This window comes from Colletotrichum abscissum (genome assembly GCF_030869225.1).
Source record: "Colletotrichum abscissum strain IMI 504890 chromosome Unknown Scaffold_125.1, whole genome shotgun sequence".
NCBI lineage: Eukaryota > Fungi > Ascomycota > Sordariomycetes > Glomerellales > Glomerellaceae > Colletotrichum > Colletotrichum abscissum.
This window is the reverse complement of record NW_026850016.1, coordinates 3,643-15,700: the sequence shown is the minus strand read 5'-3', so window position 1 is coordinate 15,700 and position 12,058 is coordinate 3,643. Positions and strand designations below refer to the sequence as shown.

General features: G+C 51.7%; 4 protein-coding genes across 4 annotated transcripts; 3 read left to right on the top strand and 1 right to left on the bottom strand.

Moving 5' to 3' along the window:
• Positions 1–705: 705 nt before the first annotated feature.
• CABS01_16667 (uncharacterized protein) lies at positions 706–1,731 on the top strand (the record flags this gene model as incomplete). The annotated part of the gene is made up of 1 exon (XM_060549997.1): positions 706–1,731. The coding sequence occupies one exon, from the start codon at positions 706–708 to the stop codon at positions 1,729–1,731; it is 1,026 nt and encodes a 341-aa protein (XP_060404514.1).
• A 1,514-nt stretch (positions 1,732–3,245) lies between these two features.
• Positions 3,246–3,632, top strand: CABS01_16666 (uncharacterized protein; the record flags this gene model as incomplete). The annotated part of the gene is made up of 1 exon (XM_060549996.1): positions 3,246–3,632. The coding sequence occupies one exon, from the start codon at positions 3,246–3,248 to the stop codon at positions 3,630–3,632; it is 387 nt and encodes a 128-aa protein (XP_060404513.1).
• Positions 3,633–5,503: 1,871 nt separating this feature from the next.
• On the top strand, positions 5,504–7,642 carry CABS01_16665 (uncharacterized protein; the record flags this gene model as incomplete). Its single annotated transcript, XM_060549995.1, has 1 exon — positions 5,504–7,642. The coding sequence occupies one exon, from the start codon at positions 5,504–5,506 to the stop codon at positions 7,640–7,642; it is 2,139 nt and encodes a 712-aa protein (XP_060404512.1).
• Positions 7,643–7,942: 300 nt separating this feature from the next.
• CABS01_16664 (uncharacterized protein) lies at positions 7,943–11,305 on the bottom strand (the record flags this gene model as incomplete). The annotated part of the gene is made up of 1 exon (XM_060549994.1): positions 7,943–11,305. The coding sequence occupies one exon, from the start codon at positions 11,303–11,305 to the stop codon at positions 7,943–7,945; it is 3,363 nt and encodes a 1,120-aa protein (XP_060404511.1).
• Between the last annotated feature and the right edge of the window lie 753 nt (positions 11,306–12,058).

Below are 12,058 nucleotides of genomic sequence, written 5' to 3'. Positions count from 1 at the left end.
TGAGATGCCGCCTCAACCTTTGCGGCCTACCCGGGCGGTTCTTGGTAAACTTAATCGATTACAACTACCGAGGAGGATTACATCTCGCATTATCTACCCTAGCAACGCAGAATGTTGGAAATGTTAGATTCTAAACAACGACATCCGTTTACGTCGCGGCATGTTGCATGCAGGTCTCCGTTCCGGCATGAAATCCTGTACCGAAGTTTTTCTTCTAGCATGCAATTGAAGAAGCAAGGGCAGACTTCGGCATTGTTCAGGCTAACGAAGCAAAGACTTCAGGAGCTATCTGGAACCAAACAAATGGGAACGATATCTTCAATACCTCAATGGACATTGATCGACGTGATAGCGGCATTGTTCGTGCGGAGATGGCAAAGCCCTTCTCCCGAGTGATCATATCTCCGGCTATTACTATTCCAGTGCTTTATCATGCTGTCTTTCGGAGATACATGTTAAACATGATACGTAAGAAGCTGGTTCCTTTTCAGACTATGCCAGTCTTCTTTAACACATCTCCTTTCCCATTTAGCTAGACAAGCTATTTCACATATTTGACAACTCCGCGAAACCTGAGCTCTCCTCCCCCAAATCATCCACAGCGCATTATCATTCTGATCTGCTGCATTATTCATTCATCGTCGTTCTACGATGTCTCATCTTAGCTTTCCCCGCTTTCCATGCCTCCCAGGCGAGATCAGAGACATGATTTGGAAGAACGCCGTTCGGCCTCACGGCTGTCGAGGCGTCCACTACTTCTCAGTGGTAGAAATTCCCATCGTCTCACTATTTACGGAGACCGAGATATTCGAACAGTGCCACCTTGTCGAAAGAGTCAGCGAGGGTCAAAAGCAGGTATTAGCTGCGCCACTCTCAACCGAAGACATGACGACGCCTTCTTGGACTGCCGGAAATCGTTCATCGTACGCTATCGACGGAGGCCTTTGGACCGCCTGCAAGGAGTCCCGCGCAGCTATGCACCGTAGGTATAATCCCACCCGAGGAGCTCCTAAGAGGAGAATTCGTTTCCCGTCAAACGATTTTGCCACCTTCAAAATCAGCGACGGCAAGAGCTACCAGTGGTTATCTGTTTCTTCCGAATCAGACTTGTTTGTCTTGCAATCCATTCGTTGCTTCCCAGACTTCATGCGGTTGTGCCAAGAGTTGCCTTTTCTCTCAAAGGAGGATGGACTCGTAGGAGTCAGACATATCGCAATCGGATTCGATCCCACATGGACCGTAGAGGAACTTCTCCGGTATGAAAGGATCACAGATTGGAACAACCCCAACCAACTTACCAGACAACGCTTCAGACAACAACTGTCATTCATGGGGCTTTCGAAGAACCGTTTCAATGAGTATGACTCATTGGTGCAAGCCTCAAGGTGTCTGAGGGGACGTAGAACTTCAAAGTTGTGGCTCATTGATAGCCGCTTGCGCCGAAAGCAAACAGTCATGCAAAATCATACAATGCGTGTCTTGGGAAACTGGTTGTATTCCGACCATGGCCAACAGGTTTTTGACGAGGACGGTTACAAGCTCTATGCGATGCCAGACTACGCCTCGAGGGATTTCTATGGAGACGATAACGACAACAGCATGATTGCCGCCGAAATTTCCCGCTTTGTTGCGGCGCTGGCTGTTGTATCAAGACATCAAGACGCGGTGCGGAGAAACGTCCCTGAAGATGATGGATATTCGGAGCGGCTTGGAATCTTGGTGAGAGAGTGAGAATATAGTGGTATACTGTGTCCGAAATGTGTCTTGTCCAATATGGGACTTGGCTCCGTGAAAAGAGGAGTTCTTAGGCAACCACGTGTGCTTGTGAAGTCCACGTACAGCAAACCGTGAATTGAGTTGAGGCTCGTCTAGCAGAGGAGGTTCAGTCAAGGCTCTGAGAGAATGGCAAAGGGTCTAAGATAGCAAGTAGTGTATTGTCTAGTTGGTAGAGATAATACTCGAACCTCGGTACAAATGGTGAGATGTAATGATTAGAAGTTGAACTGACGTCCTCATTGGTGCCCACGACTGTTTGACACGCATCATCGATCCCCATATCAACAGCTCACCTAAACGGCTAGAGATGATGAAGTTCTGGTGATAACCGCGCCCCTTTGTTTCCAGAGTCGCCCACCGCATGACTTGCGGTACCCGATTATCCGAGTTGACTGTTGCTAGCCTGAACCCAAGTGTTTTTCCGGAATCGCGAGTCGGGGCTTCTGTTCTAGTCTTATTCAATTTCTGCTCAACTAAATTCCAAGATCTAGCCCTGAGGTGAAATACGATTGACCCATGTCGGCGGATTGTGATGTTCCATATCATAACACTGACGCTTTCTTTCGAGGGAAGGTCCAGACGCTGATGGATCTTAGTGTACTTACTTTATGTTAGGTGGAGGAAGAACATCTCGAACGTGAAAAAGCTACTAGTAGCCAATTTCTCAGGATAGCTCCGTCTCGCAATCAACAGATCATTCACACTTAATCTCTCTTCCCCAATATGCGCCAACCATTTCGCGTGTAGTACGAACAGCTAGCGAAGATTGCAGCGGTGTTTGATTATTTAAGCTTTGTAAACCCTGCGTGGTTCAAGCGCCTTGATTGTATTGGCGGACTGTTCGTTGGCCCGAGTCCCAGTTTACAAAGGTTCGGAGCCGAATAACTCGCTTTCGTAAAGACCTGTTCTGACGTCCAGTCACAATAAGAACAACTATTAGAGCTTTGGGTCTTTTGCTTGTCTTGTACTGAATCATGTGTACCTGAATACGCGGACTACTCCGTGATTGTGGTGTGTACGGGATGGCCGATAGGATTGAGGTCACATAATCAAGCTGTCGATCAGCGTTCGCGAAATTTATCCTGCCGACATCCGTTCACCGGTGGGATGCTTCGCTGTAGTGGGCTTCTAGGGACAAATGAGCAAATCAGGGACTTGATTGCGTTGAACGTCGACCCGCCGGTACAAGTCATGTACAACATGTAATTAAGGCATAGCGTGTTCTTGGATGCTATCGATGGAAATTACCATGGCCGGTCAGTGGCCTTGAAGTCATCGTATGCAAGTATTTGAATCAACAATTTGGCCTGACATCTCTGATTTTCAAGCCAGCAACTCTTTGTCGTTGGGGCTACTAAAGCTTCTCATAATGATACCGTCCAACAGTCAAAAACCAGCCTTTTATCTTCCTAGAAATCCACGCCAAAATCTTTATAAAATTAGACCAATAAGGCACTAAGACGACAATAATGAAGTTCCGAGCCATCCTCTTCCTCGCAGCTAGCGCTTTCGCTGCACCTACACCGGAAGCAATTGCTGAGCCTGCGCCTGCGCCTGCCGATATTGGCGCCACAACCAAGGCCCAGCGTCTCCTGTGCTCCGGTCTCTGGACTGGAAATGACCTGAGCTTCGGAGACCTCAAGTGGGCCATGGAGAACCGTAGAGACGAGCTGCAGCTCAAGGCCGGATGGTGGAATGAGGTCAACACCGCCTGCAAATCGAGATGGCAGGAACATTGCGCAGAATGGTATTTGGATCACTTACAACCACGTACGAAGCAGCCAGGCGAAGACAACTCTGAAGTTCAATGGTGCAATCGTCTGTTCGCCGCAGAGCAGCTGGAGACTCAAGTGTGATAAGGCATGAGTGCGAATATCCACGACGAAATAGATAGTTGGCGGAGAGAGCCCTGGAAGCTCTCAGATAGTATACCTAGGGACGCCTATACAACCACGAGGCAGCATTTGAGCAATTACAATCATTAACGAGGCACTTTTTCTCATGATGATATCTTTCACAGGCCGGAATTCTTCCTAGTAAACCCACCGTATTCATCATACGTGGGTCATCTGTACCCTTGTTGAGAGCGATGAAGTTCACAACTTGGAAATAGCGGGCGTCCTGAAAATTGTCAGCTTATCAGCAGGTGTTGTTCACACGGACACTCCGGCATTATATGGTACTCTGGCCGAAAAAGGTTTGGTATTCGCATTTGTGGCGTCTGTATCAGTGGGCAGCTAGCTTTCAGCTGTTGTCGCGCATAAAGTTGTAGCCCATATCACTCCCACAATTACCTCGTCAACGCCCACCCTCCCCAACACCCATACAACCTGGTCTTCTGCAGCAACTTGGCCGCCTACAATAGAACAAGGCCCGAATGGAATGTTCTCAGCATCATTGCTGCAGACAATCTTTACAAAGTCTAATTGGCTTGCTGTGCATTCAGCCAGTTTGCACCGGTGAAAACAAGGCGCCATCTCCTGGATTGCCAATCTCATCTACTACGTAAGAACTTGTAGCCCCAAGGTGTCCAAAGATCTCTGAAAGATATGAAAACAAACTATACCAAGACACCCGCGATTGTTGAGGTGTTATGTCTTGAAGACTGTGCTTTCATTTTGCTTCACCGGCTACAGTCAAGAACGCGATGATCGCCATCTAGCAGTTCCCTCTTGGTGCATGGAACGCGCCAGAGATTGCGTATTTGAGAAATGATGGCCGTCACAAATGCTGATCTTATTTTCTTGCGAAATAAGGGGCTCGGAGAATGTTGTCTGTGAAAGTTGCTCCGCTGTGCTAAGTCAAAATGTTTCACACAAGCTGTCGGGTCTGGGAGCTGAATGCAGTCGGGGTCTCAGGTGCATCTGCTGGAACTTGACCATTGGTACCGAAGACCCCACATCTAACAGTCAAGCACAGTTTACTAGCCGAACGATGATTGGGCAAGAAACGGAAATGTTTCTGCCTTAGATAGTAAGTCTTCTGCGGGGAGACGCCTGCGACCCCGGCAGTGACTTTCAAAGTCATGTCGAGATGAACTCCACGCGGGGAAAGATGTGACCGCTTTCGGCCATATGGCTCGGTAGATTCGTCCCTATTCTAAGCGAGGAGTTCTATGAGTTAACGTGACAGAGACAGTGACCATTCCATTTGAGGTAACCTGTGCCCTGCGCGCGGGATATGTCTCGAAATCACCTCCTTTGCCATTTTAGGTCGTCACGAAGAAGCCAATCGGACACATCTACACTCTTCGGCCGACGCGGGAGGGCTGTCTGTGGCTGGCTCAGCTACGACAGCTAGGGATGCAAGCATGAGGACCCTGGCGTTTACCGACATCGCCTAGTTTCTCTCAACAAGCACATCAGGTCTCGGGCACCCTGCAGATCACGAAGCTGCGAATGCTGCTTCATCGCTATCGCAAGCCATCGTTCTTGCCGGTAGGCTTCTTTGGGAGGAAATGGACAGAGATTGGGATCTTGCTAGTTTGGTTCGGTGCTGCTTTTGGAAGTCAGCCATACTTCAGCTGTGTCTCAGCCTCTTAGGAACGAAAGTTTGGCTGATCATGCCCAAACGCGCGGTATCGATGACCATTCTTTGAGATTAGCAGAAGCTGAGGTGACGGACGAGCTTGCCCGGCGAGTTCAAGGCCTTAAAAGTCCCGCGTCGCATGTGCGTTCTCGCCTGCCCAAATCCGGCTCGATCAATTTGTTGATATTTCCCTTACCCCATGGCCGAGGGCTTCTACCAGTCTTTGGATTCTACTCTTGCTTCACACTTTGGACTACACGGCAACATGGCGACGACTCACGACCACAACCACGACCACTCCCAAACACACTTGGGAGTGGACGTTGACATCCCTACGCCGATCACTCCCGGCGAGTCGGATTTGCTGACAAGCGAGATGTCGGGTCTCACCATCAACGAACGAAGCCGACCTCGTCTTCTCCCGTCTTACCCATCCGCAACATCTCCTCGTACAAGCAGTCCTACTGGGTCCGTCAGGAGCGCGTATACTACCAAGCGTCGCGTCAGCCGTCGTTCCTATAGCAATGAGTTCCATTCAAGCTCTCACAGCTCCAGCTTCAGTTCCGAAGTGTCGAAGGAGCTCACTCGACAGGCAGAGCTTGAGTTCGCGGCGCTCACGGAACTCATGTCTAGCATGTCGAGGCGAAGCATGTCGTTGCGCGAAGTCTGGAGCAAGATCATCACCGAGCGCGAGTCTGTTTACTCTGAGATGCATCGCATGACTGAGCGCTACGAGGAGTTGACTGAGGTCATGGAGCGCAAGGAGAGGGAGCATAGTCACCACAACCACGAGCGTGAGGGCCAAAAGCAAGAGCTTGTTAAGGTGCGCCTGGAGCTCACTGCAGCCATCAACAGCGCTTCTAAGTTCAAGTTGGAGCTATCTGCACGAGACAACGAGTGCAAGACGCTCCGACACGAGATTGCCGAAGCCAAGGATACCTACACCTACATCAAGAAAGAACACGAAGAGCTGAAGAAGACCTCTGAGCAGACGAGACTCACCTTGGTGGCCACTACAGCAGCCCGTGCCGATCTTGAGGATCAGTGTGGCAAGTTGCGAGGCGAGCGTGCGGACATGGACCTGAAGCTCACCGAGCTGACCTCCAAGCACGAGGAGATCACCACCAAGTTTGAGTCGAGTCACAAGGAGCTCGTAGACATTAGGAAGAGCCACCTCATACTCAAGGAGGAGAAGCACGAGTGGCTCCACAGGCGGGGTGAGCTTGAGGACCACATCCGGAAGTGCGATCACAAGTATGATGAGCTGAAGCGGAAGTACAAGGAGATTGAAGAGATGTACGAGAAGAAGAAGTCTGAGGTCAAGGAGCAGCAGGAGACTGTCATTAGAGTCAAGAACGAAAAGGAGGAGGCCATAACCAAGGTCAAGAGTGAGAAGGAAGAAGCCATCACTAGAATCAAGAACGAGAAGGAGGAGATCATCATCAAGATTCGGAACGAAAAGGAAGAGCTCGAGCAGTACATCATCAGACTCAAGCGTGAGCTTGAGGATGAGCACTGCCGGTGGGAGGCGGCCGAAGACAACTGCGGCAAGTGGAAGCTCAAGTGGGAGCATTGCGACCGTGAGATCATTTCCCTCCGCGAAGAGATCTCTCGTATCGAGATTTCATGCACCGAACTGCGGGAAACCATCACGAAGAAGACGGAAGAGCTTCGTATTCTCATCATCGAGAAGAAGCGCCTCAAGGATGAGGGCGAGCGTGCCGTCGGTCGCGCCAACGAGAACCATCGTCAGCTTCTCCTCGTACAGGAGACCCTCAGCCACACTGAGAGCATTCTGAAGAAGTCGCAAGAGGAAATCCATACCAAGACGGAACGCATCGAGCGTCTTGACTGCGACCTGGGTGACTGCAGGAAGCAGATCGAGAAGCTCCAGATCGAGATCGAGAGTCACCAGTCCGCTTCGGCTGTGCTCAAGATTGAGGTCGAGACGCTCAACAGCAGGTGCGGCGCCCTCAAGGCCAAGTGCCACGAGTGGGAGGTCAAGTACGAGGAGGCCTATGAGAGCATCACCGAGATTGAGGAGGGAAGCTCCAGCTACGAGTACGAGATTTCGGCTATGCGTACCATGCTACGCGAGGCGAGGGAGCAGAAGGAGACTGCCATCACCGCACGCAACACGGCCGATCGCGAGCGCGACGAGGCTGTGGTGAGATTCGAGGAGAAGTGCAGGGCGATGGAGAGGTTGGAGGAGAGAATGAGTGCGCAGATGCATGAATTGAACCGATCTGGGACCAAGACTACTACGACGAGTACCACTCGGAAGTCGGGTCATCGGGTGAATAGTAGCGGCAGCGGCGTCATCTGCGTTGAGACCTGACATGGTGATCGTTGGCAGGATCGTGGGCACAAAATTTCGACCTGGCAACAGCTTTTTTCTTTGTAAACTTCACAAACATGACCGGTTCTGAGTTATTGAATGGTCATTAAGCTAGTGCTAGTAATATCACACGTACACTCCAAGTTCCTCCCTCACTTTGCTCAAGCGGCCGTGATTCGTAGCCTGTGTGAGCAAATCATCAGATCCATTTGAATGCTCATGGTAATAGCTCTTATTATATCTGTCTCCATTCGCCTTTTGGTATATCTCCGTGTTTTCAACCTAGGCCCTGGGTATTATTTAATCTCGCTTGCCTTTTCCTCTAGCATCCTCCTCATCACTGCTCGTCAGCGTTGCCTCACTTGGGTTGATCCTGAAGCTAAAGTCCACAACACCAACCAAACTGCTCACAGACCGTACCAAGCCCTCCAAGTCGTCGCACACAAGCGAGCTGCAAACCTGCAGCACCGCGAACTCAGTATATCCGTGTTGCTCTACGTTCCTTACGTCGAGAATACTTCCGCTGCCAAGAGGGCTGACCATCTCCGATAACTCGGGCATACCCCCAATCGTTGAAGTATCGCTCGTCGGCGACTCCACCACCGACCCCACCACGCTGGGCTTCCGACCTGAGGGGCGCACTTCAGATCCTGTGCGGGTGTGGACCGTGACAAGCCTGTGCTCGAGCTCACTGCCTCTTCTTTGCATGGTCCGCGGCTCTGGGTCAGGGCCCTTGAGGTGGAGGAGCTTGCGGGTGAGCTCATTCGGTCTCGGAAGTTGCATGAAGGGCGGTAGTGATTGACCCGACAGTAGTGAGTTGGACAGGAGCGTGAGCGTGGAGAGAATGGTATGTTGCGTCGGCTCAATTCCCGCTAGGACCTGATTGAGAGCGCGCAGCCAGGCCCGGTCACTGTCTGAAGAGGGACTGGCTGGCCTGTCACGCGGCTTCCATGTGATGGTGTAAGCAATCAGCGTCAGGTACCGCATGGTGCTGGTTGACCGTCTGATGATATCTTCGTATGTAGCCCTAGGGAATTTGCCGCCGATATCCGGTTCCCATTTCTGCCATTGCGCATGCTGGTCCAAGCTAGGGAGCAGCAGTAGAAGCTTGCCTAGGATGCGACGCCTTTCCTTCTCCATCTTGTGAGCAGGTGTGCCGGGCTTCTTAATGTCACCGTGAGTCTCTTCCATCGTCGCCTTGATCGTCTCAGTTACGACACTGAAGTAGTTGGCGAGGAGATAGAGCGAGGCGCTGAGATCCCGTCGGAGCCAGCGCCGGTCGGTGATGGGAGCCGGGAAAATGGTCCAGATGAACGCGATGAAACAACCAGCCGCTACACAGGCAAGACGATAGGGCGCCAGGAGGTAGGTAGGATAGTACGGCTGTCCCGTGGCTGCGGCGGCCTTTTCTCCGATCTTCTGAACCTGCAGCTCATACCCGATAATGAGTACTTGAGTGATAATTGTGATGAGCCACACAGGCATGAACCGCGGATACTTCAAAATAAAGTACTGCTCGATGAAGATGAACAACCAGAGGAAGACGATGACTCCGGCGGTGCGCTCGACAACGATGTACCAGATGATGTAGGAGAAAATTACCGCAACGCAAGTTCCACCGACTCGACATACGAATCCAAAAATGGACTGGCCGGCAGTGATGGTCATGCCAATAGCAATCATGATCATGGCCCAAACCAAGCGTTGCTCAGTGAAGAACGTCTGGGTGCTCTGCAGGAAAGCCATGATGCCGACTGTCATGGTCGCAATGGCGACACGGAAGCCAAAGAGCGATTCACCTGATCCGACAAAGCCAGAAAATGCCCTCACCGAGTTCCCAAAGTGTTGCCAGACGCCGTGAGCAGGGAGATGTTCGGGGTCCTTCTTCTTGTTATACCCATCACCGGCGTAGACGATATTCGCGCCCATCTCAGCGATATCCGGCGTCTGCTCGGGGGAAGCGTCCTCGGTGCTGCAGATACCCTTGAACCATTTCTTGAGACGCTTCTGAGAAGGGATGATCAAGCGCTTCTTTGCCATCGTGCCGTCAGCCACTTTTGAGTCTGCGAACATGACCAGATCCTGCACTGCTTCGCCAAGGGCGAGCATAAGCTTTTCCATGTACAGCATCACATAGAGCTGCGTCTGGTCGCGCTCCCGCATCCTGGTCTCGAGCTTCTTCAGGTGAAGATCCTGGCGTTCCTGTTCTGTCGCGAGCTGCCTCTCCTTCAACCAGTTTCTGAGCAGCTCTCCCTTCTTGTCGTTGAAATCCTGCACCCTCTCGGCGAGAACTTCAGCGAATCCGGCTTCGCCTGGCTTCGAGGTCGCCTTGGCACCGGCATCCATCTCCACGTCGGCCCCCTTCGTCTTCTTCGGCTTGGGTGTGAGTTCGAGGACGATACCGACGTGATCGAGACCCTGGTCCATCGCTTCCGTCAGGATTTCGAATGGCTCCAGCAATTGGAGCATGATATCGTTCCAGACTCTCTTTTCCCGTTCCTTCTCCGTGTCCGAGTCACCGTTGCCATCATTAACACCCCATCCGTGCTTTTCGGAGGCTCGGCGGAAAATGTCGACAATCGTGCTGATGCCGTTCAATGGGATCATGATACTTCGCAGGAGGTTGAAGATCTCGCCGATATCCTTGGAGTTGAGCTTGCCGTAGGCGATATCCCTCTTGGCGAAGAGGATGTCTCCGTGCATCTTTCCAAACAGTGCCGAAATCGCCAAAGCCGTAGCCTTGAGCTCGCCGGCGGCCTTCGCCTCCTTCGTCATCTCGGGCTTCTTCTGCTTCTTGTTCTTCTTGAAGACGTTGCTGCTCTTCGTCTGGTGACGCTCGAGCATATCGGGACTGGATAACGTCTTCAAGTAGTTGAGTTGCAGGGCAATAGACTTGCGAACAAGCCCAATGGCGCCCTTGAATTCACCGCTCACCACCTTCCTGCTGGAGACGGGGAAAACGAAAAGTGAGACACCGGTAGCAATACCCATGGCGCAAAGCATGGCCACGGTCAGCCGCTTCACAAGCGACTCGGCGGCTGCGGTGGTCACCATGAGCGGGCCAAAAGTGCAGGCAACGTTCATAAAGATGGAGTAGATCATGACAGGCAGGTTCATCGCAGGGTATTTAGCTCTCAGGGTATTTGAAATCCAAATGTTGAAGAACAGCCAGACGCCGCAGACGGCTGACTGACTTGAGTTGTAGACGGGCAATCCGGTGGCCAGTTCCTCGGCGGAGGCGGTGTTCCTTCGCGCCTGGACACCGGACCATAGTGCCAGCATCGACAAGGCGCCGCCGATGCAAATTCCAGTGACATTGAGGACGAGGTTCTGAAGATATTTCCCTCTGGGAAGAATGGCCAGCGCCAGTACTGAGATAATTGGCACGAGATAGCCCAGTGTTGTGAAGTACTGTGCCACGGGCGTGGATTGGTAGATGGCGATGCCGATCAGGGGCGGTAGTGAGCCCTTGAACATCATGATGAGCGTCGGCGCGTCAAGGCCCAATCGCGCCGCCAGGCCCGGCTTTGGCGCCGGTTTCTTTGTCGCCTTACTTGCGGTCGTCGGTGACCGCGCCGGGACGCCATCCGGATGAGTCTCAGTCTCTGGGGACTGCGACTCGGTGTACCGGTCAGCGTCCGGCTTCTGTTCGTCGGATGCCATGGTTCCAGTCGTTCTTTGCGTTGACGTTTACGGAATCATCGGCCCTTCGAGCGAACGAGCGGACAGCTGTTGATTATTCGATTATGTCGTCGTGCCCGTAGATCAGTCGAACATAATGGTCTCTTGAAGTCTTGTCTCTGAGTGTTGCGATGATTTTGGGTTGAGTTTTCGCCCGGGCGGAGGGTGGGCGGTTTGTTTTGTCTCATTGGAGAATGATGTAATTGCGGAGTTCGCCGCGTCTATCTAGCCTTCTATCTACGCGCAGTACAGAAATCATAGTGTGCACGAATCCAGCACTGCAGGCAAGTGAATGCCGACAGAGTTTGCGCTAATGCCGTGTTTTGTGGACTTTGTACTCGTTTTCGGTCAAGAGGGGGAGGGAAGATTACGGCGTAATAAGACCCAAAATAGCTGGTGGCCTCTAAGAAGCCTCTACTCAAGGTGAGACGAGTCAGGATTCATGCACAAGCACGGGCCTTCATCTCAACGGTAGGACAGGGTGAGCCTGTGAGATGAAGTGAGATTAGATGAGATGAGCAGATCATTCAGTCTAGAATCATGTCTTTCGAGTTGTCGAAATACAGAATCTGCGTTCATGATTTTTGCAGAGAGAACCACGATCGCGACCCTCATGAGCATTGGCATGGGGATGTGAATTATACATCTTACTCACGAATTGACAGGGGATGAGTAAGCCATACTGACACCTCATCTAGCGGCCAGAGATGAGCGTTGCTATGGTGACACCAGCAT